The following is a 19,284-nucleotide window of genomic DNA, read 5'->3' on the forward strand; positions in this document are numbered from 1 at the left end:
CTATGACAACAACCCCTCAACGCTACAATGTTACCAGACAATAAATTATATTATGATTTCAAAAAGAGTTACTGTTGGTAACTCCGCAACTGCACACATCGGTAATGAATATCCGAAAATCGATTTTCTGTTAAAATACTGGCTCGGTCAACCAATAATAAAAACAAAACAAATACAATTATTTTCACAAATGCGCAGGCTTGGTTTCTTCAAGTGAAGAATACAGAAAAGGTATTTCTTCTTCACTACTAAAAGTTAAACATCGAAATAACAAATTTATTTCTAAAATGTGGTTAAAATTTTTACTGGGTTTAGTTTTAAGTTTAGCTTTTTATGTCTTTAATAATATACAAAAACAAGGTAAGATCTCAATTTATATCCCTCATTAAAATTAAAACATTAACAAAATATTTACAGCTTTTTTGAAAGATGAGCAGAAGAAATTTACCTTCCCCAAATCATCTGCCTTAATACCTCCAAATGTTGAAGTGCCACAACCACCTTCTGGCTCCATTTTACATGTATATGAAAAGGCGGCTGTATGTTCAGATAAAAATATCTGCAGCAATATAGGAAGTGTTATTCTACAACATAAAGGTAATGCCATTGATTCCGCAATTGCCACCCTATTGTGCAATGGTTTGGTTACCATGCAAAGTATGGGCTTAGGAGGTGGTGTTATAATGACATACTACAGACGTCAGGAAAAGAAAGCCATCTCTATAATAGGCAGAGAAAGAGCTCCTTTAAATATTAATTTGGAAAAGTTGAAGTCGCAATATAACGCCTCCACATTTGCTAAATCTGTATATTCCATAGCAGTGCCCGGAGAAGTGGCAGCATATTATGAGGCTCACCACCAATACGGTTCACTACCTTGGTCCTATCTCCTACAACCCACATTGGAGTTATGTTATCAAGGCTATCAACTTACACGTCATCAACGTGATGCTTTATTTTTAAATGAGGAAATGATTAGAAAAGATAAATTGTTAGCTGCAATGTTTGTGGATCCCAAGACTAATTTATTTTATAGAGAAGGTTATCATATAAGTATACCTCAAGAAGTTTGTGCCACTTATAAATTACTGCAAGAAGAAGGTCCTCTAACATTTTACAATGGTACACTGTCGTCTTTAATTGTAAAGGATTTAAGTGAAATGGGTTCTTGGATAAAATTAGAAGATTTAAAGAGTTTTAAAGCGGTTATAAAGGATTCAATTGCCCTGGACTTAGAGCCTTATTATGTGCATCTACCTCCAGCTCCTGCAAGTGGTCATGTTGTGGGTTTTATTATGCAAATTTTGCAGAAGTTTAAGGGTAAATTGTCGTCTGTTAAAGAATTTGGATCCTTGGAAGTTCATCGCATAGTGGAGGCTTTAAAGTTCGGTTTTGTCAAACGTTGGCATTACGATTCTGAGATGGATCAGGAGGTAAGTTGTAAGGATAAATAATAGTTTAGAGAACTGAACTAGAACTGAATTAGAACTGAACTAGAACTGAAGTAGAACTGAACTAGAACTGAACTAGAACTGAACTAGAACTGAACTAGAACTGAACTAGAACTGAACTAGAACTGAACTAGAACTGAACTAGAACTAGAACTGAACTAGAACTGAACTAGAACTGAACTAGAACTGAACTAGAACTGAACTAGAACTGAACTAGAACTGAACTAGAACTGAGCTAGAACTGAACTAGAACTGAACTAGAACTGAACTAGAACTGAACTAGAACTGAACTAGAACTGAACTAGAACTAGAACTGAACTAGAACTGAACTAGAACTGAACTAGAACTGAACTAGAACTAAACTAGAACTGAACTAGAACTGAACTAGAACTAAACTAGAACTGAACTAGAACTAAACTAGAACTGAACTAGAACTGAACTAGAACTAGAACTGAACTAGAACTGAACTAGAACTGAACTAGAACTGAACTTGAACTGAACTAGAACTGAACTAGAACTGAACTAGAACTGAACTAGAACTGAACTAGAACTGAACTAGAACTGAACTAGAACTGAACTAGAACTGAACTAGAACTGAACTAGAACTGAACTAGAACTGAACTAGAACTGAACTAGAACTGAACTAGAACTGAACTAGAACTGAACTAGAACTGAACTAGAACTGAACTAGAACTGAACTAGAACTGAACTAGAACTGAACTAGAACTGAACTAGAACTGAACTAGAACTGAACTGAACTAGAACTGAACTAGAACTGAACTAGAACTGAACTAGAACTAAACTAGAACTGAACTAGAACTACTGAACTAGAACTGAACTAGAACTGAACTAGAACTGAACTAGAACTGAACTAGAAGAACTGAACTAGAACTGAACTAGAACTGAACTAGAACTGAACTAGAACTGAACTAGAACTGAACTAGAACTGAACTAGAACTGAACTAGAACTGAACTAGAACTGAACTAGAACTGAACTAGAACTGAACTAGAACTGAACTAGAACTGAACTAGAACTGAACTAGAACTGAACTAGAACTGAACTAGAACTGAACTAGAACTGAACTAGAACTGAACTAGAACTGAACTAGAACTGAACTAGAACTGAACTAGAACTGAACTAGAACTGAACTAGAACTGAACTAGAACTGAACTAGAACTGAACTAGAACTGAACTAGAACTGAACTAGAAACTGAACTAGAACTGAACTAGAACTGAACTAGAACTGAACTAGAACTGAACTAGAACTGAACTAGAACTGAACTAGAACTGAACTAGAACTGAACTAGAACTGAACTAGAACTGAACTAGAACTGAACTAGAACTGAACTAGAACTGAACTAGAACTGAACTAGAACAGAACTAGAACTGAACTAGAACTGAACTAGAACTGAACTAGAACTGAACAAGAACTGAACTAGAACTGAACTAGAACTAGAACTGAACTGAACTAGAACTGAACTAGAACTAGAACGGAACTAGAACGGAACTAAAACTGAACTAGAACATAACTTGTTCTGAGCCTTATCAAATCCAAAGTGATATTTGTTCCGAATTTATTTTGCCATTGCAGGTGCTGGAAAATCTATTCCATTCAGATTCTATTAAAAACATAACCCTTTTAATAGATGATTTAAAAACATTTGAAGATCCCGAACATTATGGATCTACGGTTAAACTAACACCGACACCGGACCATGGTACCGCCCAAATTTCCGTATTAGCACCAAATGGTGATGCGGTTTCTGCAACCAGCTCAATAAATTATTAGTAAGTAAAAGCTTTTTACCAAAGGTATTTATGAAAACACCTCATTTACTTATAGCTTTGGAAGCGGGCGCATGGGTCCTCGCAGTGGTATACTTTTCAACAATGCCATATCCGATTTTACCATTGAGAATTTTGAAAATTATTTCAATCTACCCAATATTGAGGGCATAAATCAACTTAAAGCACAAAAACAGCCCATGTCTTCCATGGTTCCACTAATTGTTACTCATAAAGAGACGGGAGATGTAAGACTGGTAGTGGGTGCAGCCGGGGGCTCTCGTATTATATCTACTTTAGTGCAAATTTTGATACGAGTACTATGGCAGCAACAAAATATAAAACAAGCTATAGATGAACCACGTTTTCATCATCAGTTGGTGCCAAATATATTAGAATATGAATACGGAGTTTTTCAACAAGTTATAGGAGATTTAGAAGCAAGAGGTCATCAGACGGAAAGAATAAGACGAAAATGTACAGCCGTCTGTGGGGTGGAAAAAGTGGAAGAGGGCGTTGTACTGGCAAATGCTGATTATCGAAAAGAAGGAGGTGTTGATGGGTTTTAATAAGGTACAATGTAAGTGTTCAATTTTTTATAAAATGTTTACCTTTAATGAAAGTATGTATTATATGTAATTAATACATACAATACATTTCCGAGTATAACCGTTTAGAGCCTATAAATAGTGTTTAAATACAGGAAGACACTATTTAGGTTATTCACTTACATATCATTTAATATTTATGTAAATAATAATTATAACACAAGCGTCTTATAAAGTTTCACTAATTAATTAAAATAAACCTTACATAACTTGTATAAAACTCCTAATAAAAGTTAAACTAAACAGTTACTAATAGTTTTCCTTTAATCCTCAATCTTAAAACATTTCCTGAAAAAATGCATCGCAATAATTATATCAACAACTCTAATAAACAGCCAGGAGTTCTATGGCGTCTATTGGTGTACTATAGCGAGATAACTAATGAATTTCTTAGAAATACTGTATTGAATGGTTTAAAATATTTGTCTTTTAAATATTTAACCATATGGGAAAAGTAATTATTAGCATCTGCCGGATCTCCTGATTTCAACATATTTTGTGGCTTTTATAACTAATTCAAACAACCTACAAATCCGACTACTCCTTTAAAGAAATCAATTGCTACATTACTTTATTGATTTTCTTTTTCATTTACAGATTATTATTCCTTGGTTGCTTTATAGCTGCTTTGTATAATTCCCTCAATTTTGCTATAAATATTTGGGACAAATGGCAAACCTCACCGGTAATGACGGTTATGAGTCCTCAAACTTCATTTATAACAACGAACCTTTTCCGGCCATCACCATTTGTAATATGAATCAAGCGCAGTATAGCAAAGTCAAGAATTTCGATGTGTAAGTTCAATAAAATATTGTAAAAATTTTGATAAAAATTATAAAACAACCTCCAACTAAAAGTGAATAGAACTGAACTAGAACTGAACTAGAACTGAACTAGAACTAACTAGAACTGAACTAGAACTGAACTAGAACTGAACTAGAACTGAACTAGAACTGAACTAGAACTGAACTAGAACTGAACTAGAACTGAACTAGAACTGAACTAGAACTGAACTAGAACTGAAACTAGAACTGAACTAGAACTGAACTAGAACTGAACTAGAACTGAACTAGAACTGAACTAGAACTGAACTAGAACTGAACTAGACTGAACTAGAACTGAACTAGAACTGAACTAGAGCTGAACTAGAACTGAACTAGAACTGAACTAGAACTGAACTAGAACTACTGAACTGAACTAGAACTGAACTAGAACTGAACTAGAACTGAACTAGAACTGAACTAGAACTGAACTAGAACTGAACTAGAACTGAACTAGAACTGAAATAGAACTGAAACTAAAACTGAACTAGAACTGAACTAGAACTGAAATAGATCTGAACTAAAACTGAACTAGAACTGAACTAAAACTGAACTGAACTAGAACTGAACAGAACTGAACTAGAACTGAACTGACCTAGAACTGAACTAGAACTGAACTAGAACTGAAATAGATCTGAACTAGAACTGAACTAGACCTGAACTAGAACTAGAACTGAACTAGAACTGAACTAGAACTGAACTAGAACTGGACCAGAACTGAACTAGAACTGAACCAGAACTAGAACTGAACCAGAACTAGAACTGAACTAGAACTGAACTAGAACTGAACTAGAACTGAACTAGAACTGAACTAGAACTGAACTAGAACTGAACTAGAACTGAACTAGAACTGAACTAGAACTGAACTAGAACTGAACTAGAACTGAACTAGAACTGAACTAGAACTGAACTAGAACTGAACTAGAACTGAACTAGAACTGAACTAGAACTGAACTAGAACTGAACTAGAACTGAACTAGAACTGAACTAGAACTGAACTAGAATTGAACTAGAACTGAACTAGAACTGAACTAGAACACAACTGGAACAGAGTTAAAACTGAACTAGATTTTTATGTAAACATTTTCAATAAAATTATAATTTTATTTAAAATTTTTAATAACTCCTCATTTTTTATATGCAACATTTTAGATAAATTTTAATTCAATTTTTCTTTTTATGAAAAATCTGTAATAGTTTTTGTTTAATTATTCCATAATTATAAAAAAAATTTCGATAATATTTATTTTTATTATAATTTACTTTTGTGTATAAAATTATAATCAATGAAATTAATATCTCACCTATTCACCACTTGTTTCCGTTCTGTAAACAATTTAATTTTATATGTGTGTATGTGATATAATTTTTTTATTTCTCTTTTGTAGAGCTTTTGTAAAGATATGTGCTTTATTTCCTCTTTATATTTTTTTCAATGCACATAAAAGCTTATTAAACTTTATATTGCCTCTTTTTATTCTTTTTTCTAAAGCTTTTTCTTAAACCTTTTCTTTACTTGCATTCTTTTTATGTCTTTTTCGCTAGTTCCCTAAACAAGCGACCAACCAACCATACACATTCACATTCACACAAATATTTACACAAACTAACGAATGGCCAAACTAAAGTAACGCAACGAACGGCATAAAATTACATTCGTATTCAACAAAATTTAACTAATTTACTTGAAATTTTTTAACGATATTTTTGCACACGAATATTAAACAACATTTAAACTAAATAATTATGTAAAAATATTTGCAATTTCTTCACTTTTAATAGGACCTTTTAATTAATTAAACGAACGCGAATCACCAAACAACCGAACACTTCAGAAATTTCTAGAAAACTAAAAGCAAAATGCAAGTAATCGTTGTTGTTGTTGTTGTCGTTAGTACTCCGTTGCATAAAGTTATGTGCGTTTGTTGTTATTTTCGAAGAGGGAGTAAGTGGGATAACAATAACGTGCGTGAGTGGATTAAAAAGAAATAGATTAAAAAGAGAGAAGTGTGGGGTGGTATGGGGAGTAGTAAGAAATCTTTATTTAAAAGAGTAAAAGGGTCGTTAGTTTCGTGAAGGAAATGAGAGTGCACATATGCATGTAAGAAAAAGTTGTTAAAATAACAAAAGGAGTTAATTCTTTTTTTTGTGGATAAGAACAAGTGCAGGATAATTGAGTTAATATTTTCTTCCTGTTCATTTCTAATTAAGTTCTAGTTCAGTTCTGGTTCAGTTCTAATTTAGTTCTAGTTCAGTTCTAGTTTAGTTCCAGTTGAGTTCTAGTTTAGTTCTTGTTCAGTTCTAGTTCAGTTCTAGTTCAGTTTAGTTCTAGTGCAGTTCTAGTTCAGTTCTAGTTCAGTTCTAGTTTAGTTCTAGTTCAGTTCTAGTTCAGTTCTAGTTCAGTTCTAGTTCAGTTCTAGTTCAGTTCTAGTTCAGTTCTAGTTCAGTTCTAGTTCAGTTCTAGTTCAGTTCTAGTTCAGTTCTAGTTCAGTTCTAATTCAGTTCTAGTTCAGTTCTAGTTCAGTTCTAGTTCAGTTCTAGTTCAGTTCTAGTTCAGTTCTAGTTCAGTTCTAGTTCAGTTCTAGTTCAGTTCTAGTTCAGTTCTAGTTCAGTTCTAGTTCAGTTCTAGTTCAGTTCTAGTTCAGTTCTGGTTCAGTTCTAGTTCTAGTTCAGTTCTAGTTCAGTTCTAGTTCAGTTCTAGTTCAGTTCTAGTTCAGTTCTAGTTCAGTTCTAGTTCAGTTCTAGTTCAGTTCTAGTTCAGTTCTAGTTCAGTTCTAGTTCAGTTCTAGTTCAGTTCTAGTTCAGTTCTAGTTTCAGTTCTAGTTCAGTTCTAGTTCAGTTCTAGTTCAGTTCTAGTTCAGTTCTAGTTCAGTTCTAGTTCAGTTCTAGTTCAGTTCTAGTTCAGTTCTAGTTCAGTTCTAGCTTCAGTTCTAGTTCAGTTCTAGTTCAGTTCTAGTCAGTTCTAGTTCAGTTCTAGTTCAGTTTCTAGTTCAGTTCTAGTTCAGTTCTAGTTCAGTTCTAGTTCAGTTCTAGTTCAGTTCTAGTTCAGTTCTAGTTCAGTTCTAGTTCAGTTCTAGTCAGTTCTAGTTCAGTTCTAGTTCAGTTCTAGTTCAGTTTCTTCGTTCTAGTTCAGTTCTAGTTCAGTTCTAGTTCAGTTCTAGTTCAGTTCTAGTTCAGTTCTAGTTCAGTTCTAGTTCAGTTCTAGTTCTAGTTCAGTTCTAGTTCAGTTCTAGTTCAGTTCTAGTTCAGTTCTAGTTCAGTTCTAGTTCAGTTCTAGTTCAGTTCTAGTTCAGTTCTAGTTCAGTTCTAGTTCAGTTCTAGTTCAGTTCTAGTTCAGTTCTAGTTCAGTTCTAGTTCAGTTCTAGTTCAGTTCTAGTTCAGTTCTAGTTCAGTTCTAGTTCAGTTCTAGTTCAGTTCTAGTTCAGTTCTAGTTCAGTTCTAGTTCAGTTCTAGTTCAGTTCTAGTTCAGTTCTAGTTCAGTTCTAGTTCAGTTCTAGTTCAGTTCTAGTTCAGTTCTAGTTCAGTTCTAGTTCAGTTCTAGTTCAGTTCTAGTTCAGTTCTAGTTCAGTTCTAGTTCAGTTCTAGTTCAGTTCTAGTTCAGTTCTAGTTCAGTTCTAGTTCAGTTCTAGTTCAGTTCTAGTTCAGTTCTAGTTCAGTTCTAGTTCAGTTCTAGTTCAGTTCTAGTTCAGTTCTAGTTCAGTTCTAGTTCAGTTCTAGTTCAGTTCTAGTTCAGTTCTAGTTCAGTTCTAGTTCAGTTCTAGTTTAGTTCTAGTTCAGTTCTAGTTCAGTTCTAGTTCAGTTCTAGTTCAGTTCTAGTTCAGTTCTAGTTCAGCTCTAGTTCAGTTCCAGTTCTAATTCAGTTCTAGTTCATTTCTAGTTCAGTTCTAGTTCAGTTCTAGTTCAGTTCTAGTTCAGTTCTAGTTCAGTTCTAATTCAGTTCTAGTTCAGTTCTAGTTCAGTTCTAGTTCAGTTCTAGTTCAGTTCTAGTTCAGTTCTAGTTCAGTTCTAGTTCAGTTCTAGTTCAGTTCTAGTTCAGTTCTAGTTCAGTTCTAGTTCAGTTCTAGTTCAGTTCTAGTTCAGTTCTAGTTCAGTTCTAGTTCAGTTCTAGTTCAGTTCTAGTTCAGTTCTAGTTCAGTTCTAGTTCAGTTCTAGTTCAGTTCTAGTTCAGTTCTAGTTCAGTTCTAGTTCTAGTTCAGTTCTAGTTCAGTTCTAGTTGAGTTCTAGTTCAGTTCTAGTTCAGTTCTAGTTCAGTTCTAGTTCAGTTTTAGTTCAGTTCTAGTTCAGTTCTAGTTCTAGTTCAGTTCTAGTTCAGTTCTAGTTCAGTTCTAGTTCATTTCTAGTTCTAGTTCAGTTCTAGTTCATTTCTAGTTCTAGTTCAGTTCTAGTTCAGTTCTAGTTCAGTTCTAGTTCAGTTCTAGTTCAGTTCTAGTTCAGTTCTAGTTCAGTTCTAGTTCAGTTCTAGTTCAGTTCTAGTTCAGTTCTAGTTCAGTTCTAGTTCAGTTCTAGTTCAGTTCTAGTTCAGTTCTAGTTCAGTTCTAGTTCAGGTCTAGTTCAGTTCTAGTTCAGTTCTAGTTCAGTTCTAGTTCAGTTCCAGTTCAGTTCTAGTTCAGTTCTAGTTCAGTTTTAGTTCAGTTCTAGTTCAGTTCTAGTTCAGTTCTAGTTCAGTTTTTTGTTCAGTTCTAGTTCAGTTCTAATTCAGTTCTAGTTCAGTTCTAGTTCAGTTTGTTGTTCAGTTCTAGTTCAGTTTGTTGTTCAGTTCTAGTTCAGTTCTAGTTCAGTTATGGATCAAAAATTAGTTTTAGTAGAATATATACGTAGAATAGAACAAAAAAATTTATAGAAAATTTTCGATGTAAAGAAAAAATTTTAAAAATTATATAAAATTTCTATAAATTTTCTTTACATGATAACTAATTTTTTTAATAATTTATAATATTTATAACACAGAATTATGTATAATTAAAAATAATGTAAAATAAAAGAAATCAACCACTCACCTATTCACCACTTGTTTCCTTTTCTTGTAAACAATTTCATTTTATGTGATTTATTCTAAGAACATTTTTATTTCTCTTTCTCAAACCTTTTTTAGCGATTTGAACTTTATTTCCTCTTTTTATTTTTTCAATGCACATAAAAGCTTTATTAACTTTATTTTGACTCTTTTTGCACTTAAAGCCCTTTCTTAAACCTTTTCGTTACTTTCCTTCTTTTTATTTCTCTTTCGCTATTCCCCTAAACAGGCGACCAACCAACGAACCATACACATTCACACAAACAAACACTTTATATACAAACGAACAAATGGCCAAACTAAAGCAACATAACGAGTATTACCGACCGGCAAAAAATTGCAAATTTTATTCAACAGAATTTAACTAATTTACTTTACATATTTTAACGATATTTTTACACACGAATCTTAAACAGCATTTAAACTAAATAATTATGTAAAAATATTTGCAATTTATTAACTTTTAATAGGATTTATTAATTAATTAAACGAACGCGAATCACCGAACAACCGAACACTTCAGAAATTTAGAGAAAACTAAGCAAAATGCAAGTAATCGTTGTTGTTGTTGTTGTCGTTAGTACTCAGTTGCATAAAGTTATGTGTGTTTGTTGTTATTCTCGAAGAGGGAGTTAGTGGGATAACAAAACCTTGCGTGAGTGGATTAAAAAGAAAGAGATTAAAAAGAGAGAAGTGTGGGGTGGTATGGGGAGTAGTAAGAAATCTTTATTTAAAAGAGTAAAAGGGTCGTTAGTTTCGTGAAGGAAATGAGAGTGCAAATATGCATGTAAGAAAAAGTTGTTAAAATAATAAAAAGAGTTAATTCATTTTTTTTTTTTTTTGGTGGATAAGAACAAGTGCAGGGTAGTTGAATTAATATTTTCTTCCTGTTGAATTCTAATTAAGTTCTAGTTCAGTTCTGGTTCAGTTCTAGTTTAATTCTCGTTCAGTTCTAGTTCAGTTCAGTTCTAGTTCAGTTTTAGTTCAGTTCTAGTTCAGTTCTAGTTCAGTTCTAGTTCAGTTCTAGTGCAGTTCAAGTGCAGTTCAAGTTCAGTTCTAGTTCAGTTCTAGTTCAGTTCTAGTTCAGTTCTAGTTCAGTTCTAGTTCTGTTCTAGTGCAGTTCAAGTTCAGTTCTAGTTCAGTTCTAGTTCAGTTCTAGTTCAGTTCTAGTTCAGTTCTAGTTCAGTTCAAGTTCAGTTCTAGTTCAGTTCCAGTTCAGTTCAAGTTCAGTTCTAGTTCAGTTCTAGTGCAGTTCTAGTTCAGTTCCAGTTCAGTTCTAGTTCAGTTCTAGTTCAGTTCTAGTGCAGTTCTAGTTCAGTTCTAGTTCAGTTCAGTTCTAGTTCAGTTATTGATCAAAAATTTGTTTTAATAGAACAGATATGTAGAATAGAATAAAAAAATGTTATAGAAAATTTTCGATGTAAAGAAAAAAATTTTAAAAATTATATAAAATTTCTATAAATTTTCTTTTCATGATATCTAATTTTTTTATTAAATTATATATAACATATAATTAAAAATAATGTAAAATAAATGAAATCAACAACTCACCTATTCACCACTTGTTTCCTTTTCTTGTTAACAATTTAATTTGATATGTGATTTATTCTAACATTTTTATTTCTCTTTCTCAAAGCTTTTTTTAACGATTTGGACTTTATTTTTTTATTTTTTCAATGCACATAAAAGCTTTTTTAACTTTATTTTGACTCTTTTTGCACTTAAAGCCTTTTATTAAACCTTTTCGTTACTTTCATTCTTTTCATTTCTCTCCAACAATACACATTCACACAAACAAACACTTTATATACAAACGAACAAATGGCCAAACTAAAGCAACATAACGAGTATTACCGACCGGCAAAAACTTGCAAATTTTATTTAACAGAATTTAACTAATTTACTTGAAATTTTTTAACGATATTTTTACACACGAATATTAAACAACATTTAAACTAAATAATTATGTAAAAATATTTGCAATTTCTTCACTTTTGATAGGACCTTTTAATTAATTAAACGAACGCGAATCACCGAACACTTCAGAAATTTCTAGAAAACTAAAAGCAAAGTGCAAATAATCGTTGTTGTTGTTGTCGCTAGTACTCAGTTGCATATAGTTTTGTGTGTTTGTTGTTATTCTCGAAGAGGGAGTAAGTGGGATAACAATAACGTGCGTGAGTGGATTAAAAGGAATGAGATTAAGAAGTGAGTTGTGTGAGGTCATCCCAAAGAGCTTTAGAAAGCTTTATTTAAAAAAAGTAAAAAGTTCGTAAGTTTAGTGAAAGAACTCAAAGTGCAAATATGTATGTATTTATGTATGTTAGAAAAAGTTGTTAAAATAACAAAAGGAGTAAGTTAAATTTTTTGTGGAAACGTAAGAAGTGCAGGAAAGTTTAGTTAATATTTTGATAAAGTTCAATTCAAGTTCAGTTTTATATCGGCTTTAGATCAGTTCTAGTTCAGTTCTAGTTCAGATCTAGTTCAGTTCTAGTTTAGTTCTAGTTCAGTTCTAGTTCAGTTCTAGTTCAGTTCTAGTTCAGTTCTAGTTCAGTTCTAGTTCAGTTCTAGTTCAGTTCTAGTTCAGTTCTAGTTCAGTTCTAGTTCAGTTCTAGTTCAGTTCTAGTTCTAGTTCAGTTCTAGTTCAGTTCTAGTTCAGTTCTAGTTCAGTTCTAGTTCAGTTCTAGTTCAGTTCTAGTTCAGTTCTAGTTCAGTTCTAGTTCAGTTCTAGTTCAGTTCTAGTTCAGTTCTAGTTCAGTTCTAGTTCAGTTCTAGTTCAGTTCTAGTTCAGTTCTAGTTCAGTTCTAGTTCAGTTCTAGTTCAGTTCTAGTTCAGTTCTAGTTCTAGTTCAGTCTAGTTCAGTTCTACTTCAGTTCTAGTTCAGTTCTAGTTCAGTTCTAGTTCAGTTCTAGTTCAGTTCTAGTTCAGTTCTAATTCAGTTCTAATTCAGTTCTAATTCAGTTCTAGTCCAGTTCTAGTTCAGTTCTAGTTCAGTTCTTTTTCAGTTCTAGTTCAGTTCTAGTTCAGTTCTAGTTCAGATCTAGTTGAGTTCTAGTTCAGTTCTAGTTCAGTTCTAGTTCAGTTCTAGTTCAGTTCTAGTTCAGTTCTAGTTCAGTTCTAGTTCAGTTCTAGTTCAGTTCTAGTTCAGTTCTAGTTCAGTTCTAGTTCAGTTCTAGTTCAGTTCTAGTTCAGTTCTAGTTCAGTTCAGTTCTAGTTCAGTTCTAGTTCAGTTCTAGTTCAGTTCTAGTTCAGTTCTAGGTTCAGTTCTAGTTCAGTTCTAGTTCAGTTCTAGTTCAGTTCTAGTTCAGTTCTAGTTCAGTTCTAGTTCAGTTCTAGTTCAGTTCTAGTTCAGTTCTAGTTCAGTTCTAGTTCAGTTCTAGTTCAGTTCTAGTTCAGTTCTAGTTCAGTTCTAGTTCTAGTTCAGTTCTAGTTCAGTTCTAGATCAGTTCTAGTTCAGTTCTAGTTCAGTTCTAATTCAGTTCTAGTTCAGTTTTAGTTCAGTTCTGTTCTAGTTCAGTTCTTGTTTAGTTCTAGTTCAGTTCTAGTGCAGTTCTAGTTCAGTTCTAGTTCAGTTCTTGTTCAGTTCTAGTTCAGTTCTTGTTTAGTTCTAGTTCAGTTCTAGTTCAGTTCTAGTTCAGTTCTAGTTCAGTTCTAGTTCAGTTCTAATTCAGTTCTAATTCAGTTCTAGTTCAGTTCTAGTTCAGTTCTGTTCTAGTTCAGTTCTAGTTCATTTCTAGTTCAGTTCTAGTTCAGTTCTAGTTCAGTTCTAGTTCAGTTCTAGTTCAGTTCTAGTTCAGTTCTAGTTCAGTTCTAGTTCAGTTCTAATTCAGTTCTAGTTCAGTTCTAGTTCAGTTCTAGTTCAGTTCTAGTTCAGTTCTAGTTCAGTTCTAGTTCAGTTCTAGTTCAGTTTTAGTTCTAGTTTTGTTCCAGTTCAAGTCTAGTTTAGTTCAGTTCTATTTCTGTTCTTGTTCAGTTCGGTTTTAGTTTAGTTCTGAAGAATATTTCAACATTTTTAAATTCTTTAAATTTGTTTTAATCCATCTAATTATTTTCTCGCCTTGCAGTCAATCGTTGAATTATGCCATGCTGCAAAAACTATGCTTTCAAGAACTAAATTATTCTTCATTTGCCCACACGAAACCATTCCCTAAAGGCAACAGCTTTTCTAGATTTATTGTTAAGGTAAAATGCACTTAAGAAATTAATAAAAATAAAAATTTCATTATTTTATGCAATCAATTTCAGAATGGTCAACCTTGTGAACATATGGTGGTGTATTGTATATATGGAAACACTAAAAGAGTTTGTACTGACTTATTTCGGGAAGTTCTCTTAGATGAGGGTTTGTGCTGTTCCTTTAATATGGTTCATCCATTTATGCTGTATAAGGGAGAGTAAGCAAGGAAATCTTATAAGAATTTTTAGATCTAATTATTTTTTTTTTGGAATCTCCCATTAATATAGATATTATATGATACAAGATTATACCTCTTTTAATGGTCAGACTATACCTCTAGACTGGAGCCCCGGGAAAGGATATCCCAAAGAATTGCCTAATAGTTATTATCCTCGTGCCTCTTTAGGCGAGGGTATGTCTAATGGTTTGACAATAGTTCTTAATGGAGATATAGATAATTACTATTGTTCTTCAACAAATGGTCCAGGGTTTAAGGTCATTTGAAATTCAGGTGCTAAATATAAACTAGATATAAAATAATGTTTTTATATTTATCCTCAGGTCTCTTTTCACAATCCTATTGATACACCACATGTTAAGGAAACCGGTTTGTCCATTGCCCTGGGTTATCAGACCAATTTTCGTGTAACCTCTTTAAAAGAAGAAGCCGTTGAGGGTCTTCGTACATCTTCTAAACCCAAGGAGCGCCAATGCTACTATAGTGACGAGTATCCCCTGTATTATTTCCGCTATTATACCCGTCGCAATTGCGAAATGGAATGTGATGCCTTCTATATGTTGGAGGAATGTAACTGTATTCCATATCATATGCCTAAATTGTGGCAAAACGTTACCGAATGTAACGTTCGCCACTTCAATTGTGTGGTGGAAGCTGAAAAAGATTTCGTGGATCCTAAACGTTTAAAATGCAAAAGAAATTGTCTGGCCAGTTGTAATGATCTTTCCTATTTTCCAAAAGCTTTCTTTACACCTCTCGATAATGAAGGTTTTCAAGTTAGAAGTCCATTTTTTCGCAATATGTCTAAGGAAAGTCTTAATAATAATTTTGCCATGTTGAAAATCTTTTTCCCACAAAATTATTATCGAGGCAATATCAAAACTCCCTATATGGGTTTAACGGAATTTTTATGTGAGAAAGAGTTTATGTACTTTTTAGATGATTTTGTTTATTTTATGGATTTTCTTTTTCAGCACAAACTGGTGGTATTATGGGTCTTATGATGGGCTTTAGTATTATATCATTGGTGGAGATGGTATATTTTTTTGTTATTAAACCAATAATTTACGCTTGGAGGAAATTTTTCAATAAAAATATCGTAGATGTAATCGAGATAAAACCAGCTGATGATATGGAATATGAAATGCAAGAATATGGAAATGTAAGAAAACTTTTTAATTTAATGTTAAACTCATGAATTTGTCGATGGATAAGTTTTCTATAGAAAATTTGTCGATGGATAAGTTGTCTATAGAAAATTTGTCGATGGATAAGTTTTCTATAGAAAATTTGTCGATGGATAAGTTGTCTATAGAAAATTTGTCGATGGATAAGTTGTCTATAGAAAATTTGTCGATGGATAAGTTTTCTATAGAAAATTTGTCGATGGATAAGTTTTCTATAGAAAATTTGTCGATGGATAAGTTTTCTATAGAAAATTTGTCGATGGATAAGTTTTCTATAGAAAATTTGTCGATGGATAAGTTTTCTATAGAAAATTTGTCGATGGATAAGTTTTCTATAGAAAATTTGTCGATGGATAAGTTTTCTATAGAAAATTTGTCGATGGATAAGTTTTCTATAGAAAATTTGTCGATGGATAAGTTTTCTATAGAAAATTTGTCGATGGATAAGTTTTCTATAGAAAATTTGTCGATGGATAAGTTTTCTATAGAAAATTTGTCGATGGATAAGTTTTCTATAGAAAATTTGTCGATGGATAAGTTTTCTATAGAAAATTTGTCGATGGATAAGTTTTCTATAGAAAATTTGTCGATGGATAAGTTTTCTATAGAAAATTTGTCGATGGATAAGTTTTCTATAGAAAATTTGTCGATGGATAAGTTTTCTATAGAAAATTTGTCGATGGATAAGTTTTCTATAGAAAATTTGTCGATGGATAAGTTTTCTATAGAAAATTTGTCGATGGATAAGTTTTCTATAGAAAATTTATCGATGGATAAGTTTTCTATAGAAAATTTGTCGATGGATAAGTTTTCTATAGAAAATTTGTCGATGGATAAGTTTTCTATAGAAAATTTGTCGATGGATAAGTTTTCTATATAACATTTTTCGATGGATAAGTTTTCTATAGAAAATTTGTCGATGGATAAGTTTTCTATAGAAGATTTGTCGATGGATAAGTTTTCTATAGAAAATTTGTCGATGGATAAGTTTTCTATAGAAAATTTGTCGATGGATAAGTTTTCTATAGAAAATTTGTCGATGGATAAGTTTTCTATAGAAAATTTGTCGATGGCTAAGTTTTCTATAGAAAATTTGTCGTTGGATAAATTTTCTATAGAAAATTCGTAGAACAATAGGTTTTCTATAGAAAATTTGTCAATGGATAAGTTTTCTATAGAAAATTTGTCAATGGATAAGTTTTCTATAGAAAATTTGTCAATGGATAAGTTTTCTATAGAAAATTTGTCGATGGATAAGTTTTCTATAGAAAATTTGTCGATGGATAAGTTTTCTATAGAAAATTTGTCGATGGATAAGTTTTCTATAGAAAATTTGTCGATGGATAAGTTTTCTATAGAAAATTTGTCGATGGATAAGTTTTGTATAGAAAATTTGTCGATGGATAAGTTTTGTATAGAAAATTTGTCGATGGATAAGTTTTCTATAGAAAATTTGTCGATGGATAAGTTTTCTATAGAAAATTTGTCGATGGATAAGTTTTCTATAGAAAATTTGTCGATGGATAAGTTTTCTATAGAAAATTTGTCGATGGATAAGTTTTCTATAGAAAATTTGTAGATGGATTAGTTTTCTATAGAAAATTTGTCGATTGATAAGTTTTCTTTAGAAAATATGCCGATTGAAGAGTTTTCTTTAGTGAAAGTGTCGATTGAAAAGTTAGTTTTGTAAATCGATAAATTTTCTTTATAAAATTTGTGGATCGATAAATTTATAAAACTTATCATTCAATTAATTTTTGTAGAAAACCGAACAAATTTTTTTATTTTTTTTTCAGACCAACTCCAAATATCGCTATCCCGTAGCGCCACCGAATGTTTTATCTGGGACAAAGTTGCCGCCTTATACACAACATTTTGAACATCCAAATTATGTACCCTGAATAGAAATTATTTTTTGTGAAAAACATATGAAACTTAATGGAAATATTAAATAAATAGTGGAAAACTGTAAACATTAAGAAAACATATGAAATTTATTAAAAATTCAGATTATTTAGAAGATAATATCAGGAAAAAAATATTTTTAGTTCAATTATATATACCCCAAATTGCCCCAAAAGAGTACCAATTATATGGCTACTCTCTCACGGAGTGAGATTTTTATGTCAGCTCACGTTTGTATTTCCCCCATCCAAATTTTGTTTGGCCAGTGGCAACATTATCCAACACCAAACAACCTGTTGGATAGCCAGTAGAGTATCTTTTTCTCTCCCCGATATATTTCAATTCAGTCGTGTTTCTATACTTGTTGACGAAACAGCTACAATTTAGCGGCCGGTTTATTGACGTGACGAAAAGTCTATATAAAAAGTATAATTTTTACTTCACAATAAAGTGTGCTTTTGTGTTTTAATTAAAGTCAATTTATCTTTTACTAAAATAAATTTTCCCTAAAGAAAAATAAATAAAAGAAATTAAATATCTTTTCTTAATTGTAAGAAAATAATCTCTAATCCAAGTGAATAAATAGTGCGTATAAATTGTTACGGGCAAAAAGATTAAAATCAAGTGGGTGTTCAAATCTTACGTACATACGTCATACATAGTACATACACTTTCACCATCCAGTATTATTCAAAGGTAATATTATATTTGGAAAACTACCTATTGGGTACTATATGTTGTTGTATGCATTTGGAATGTTAATTTAAACCCAGTCGTGCTTTTTAAAGAGTCATGCAATTATTGGTTAAATCGTATTGAACTTGTGAAACGAGTGGTTTTAGGTAAAAAGCTAATGAAACGAGTAATAACTAATAGTGGTATTCAAGATTTGGAGTATAAATCGACAAATCCACCGACAAATTTTCTATAGAAAACTTATCCAATGACAAATTTTCTATAGAAAACTTATCCAATGACAAATTTTCTATAGAAAACTTATCCAATGACAAATTTTCTATAGAAAACTTATCCAACGACAAATTTTCTATAGAAAACTTATCCAACGACAAATTTTCTATAGAAAACTTATCCAACGACAAATTTTCTATAGAAAACTTATCCAACGACAAATTTTCTATAGAAAACTTATCCAACGACAAATTTTCTATAGAAAACTTATCCAACGACAAATTTTCTATAGAAAACTTATCCATCGACAAATTTTCTATAGAAAACTTATCCAACGACAAACTTTCTATAGAAAACTTATCCAACGACAAATTTTCTATAGAAAACTTATCCATCGACAAATTTTCTATAGAAAACTTATCCATCGACAAATTTTCTATAGAAAACTTATTGATCGTCAAATTTTCTATAGAAAACTTATTGATCGTCAAATTGTCTATAGAAAACTTATTGATCGACAAATTTTCTATAGAAAACTTATCCATCGAGAAATTTTCTATAGAAAACTTATTGATCGTCAAATTTTCTATAGAAAACTTATTAATCGTCAAATTTTCTATAGAAAACTTATTAATCGTCAAATTTTCTATAGAAAACTTATTGATCGACAAATTTTCTATAGAAAACTTATTGACCGACAAATTTTCTAAAGAAAACTTATTGATCGACAAATTTTCTATAGAAAACCTATCCATCGAGAAATTTTCTGTAGAAAACTTATCCATCGACAAATTTTCTACAGAAAACTTATTAATCTACCAATTTTCTTTAGAAAACTTATTGATCGACAAAATTTCTATAGGAAACTTATTGATCGACAAATTTTTTATAGAAAACTTATCCGTCGACAAATTTTCTACAGCAAACTTATTGATCTACCAATTTTCTTTAGATAACTTATACATCGAAAAATTTTCTATAGAAAACTTATTGATCGACAAATTTTCTATAGAAAACTAATCCAACGACAAATTTTTTATAGAAAACTAATCCAACGACAAATTTTCTATAGAAAACTTATCCAACGACAAATTTTCTATAGAAAACTTATCCAACGACAAACTTTCTATAGAAGACTTATCCAACGACAAATTTTCTATAGAAAACTTATCCAACGACAAACTT

At 31.8% G+C, this 19,284-nt stretch overlaps 3 protein-coding genes across 4 annotated transcripts in view; all 3 read left to right on the forward strand.

Annotated features, from left to right (window-relative positions):
* The first annotated feature begins 217 nt into the window (after window positions 1-217).
* On the forward strand, window positions 218-17,261 carry LOC119605854 (scoloptoxin SSD14). The gene is made up of 11 exons (XM_037959177.1): window positions 218-360; window positions 418-1,433; window positions 3,044-3,240; window positions 3,296-3,817; window positions 4,443-4,642; window positions 13,748-13,865; window positions 13,929-14,077; window positions 14,148-14,355; window positions 14,422-15,010; window positions 15,073-15,260; window positions 17,082-17,261. The coding sequence occupies exons 1-4, from the start codon at window positions 288-290 to the stop codon at window positions 3,804-3,806; spliced, it is 1,797 nt and encodes a 598-aa protein (XP_037815105.1). The 5' UTR covers window positions 218-287; the 3' UTR covers window positions 3,807-3,817; window positions 4,443-4,642; window positions 13,748-13,865; window positions 13,929-14,077; window positions 14,148-14,355; window positions 14,422-15,010; window positions 15,073-15,260; window positions 17,082-17,261.
* LOC119605848 (pickpocket protein 28-like) lies at window positions 4,515-17,186 on the forward strand. The gene is made up of 7 exons (XM_037959172.1): window positions 4,515-4,642; window positions 13,748-13,865; window positions 13,929-14,077; window positions 14,148-14,355; window positions 14,422-15,010; window positions 15,073-15,134; window positions 17,082-17,186. The coding sequence occupies exons 1-7, from the start codon at window positions 4,515-4,517 to the stop codon at window positions 17,184-17,186; spliced, it is 1,359 nt and encodes a 452-aa protein (XP_037815100.1).
* Window positions 17,262-17,535: 274 nt separating the features above from the next.
* Window positions 17,536-19,284, forward strand: part of LOC119605843 (annexin B11) — a 39,262-nt gene continuing 37,513 nt past the window's right edge. Inside the window, exon 1 of one of the 2 annotated variants that reach the window (XM_037959168.1) lies at window positions 17,536-17,886. The gene's annotated coding sequence lies outside the window, so the exon portion shown is untranslated. The remainder of the gene's footprint in view (window positions 17,887-19,284) is intronic. The other variant, XM_037959166.1, reaches the window with a different exon arrangement.

This window comes from Lucilia sericata, unplaced genomic scaffold, assembly GCF_015586225.1.
Source record: "Lucilia sericata isolate MDLA Ls3-8-SP2 unplaced genomic scaffold, ASM1558622v1 Contig000526F_arrow, whole genome shotgun sequence".
Lineage (NCBI taxonomy): Eukaryota > Metazoa > Arthropoda > Insecta > Diptera > Calliphoridae > Lucilia > Lucilia sericata.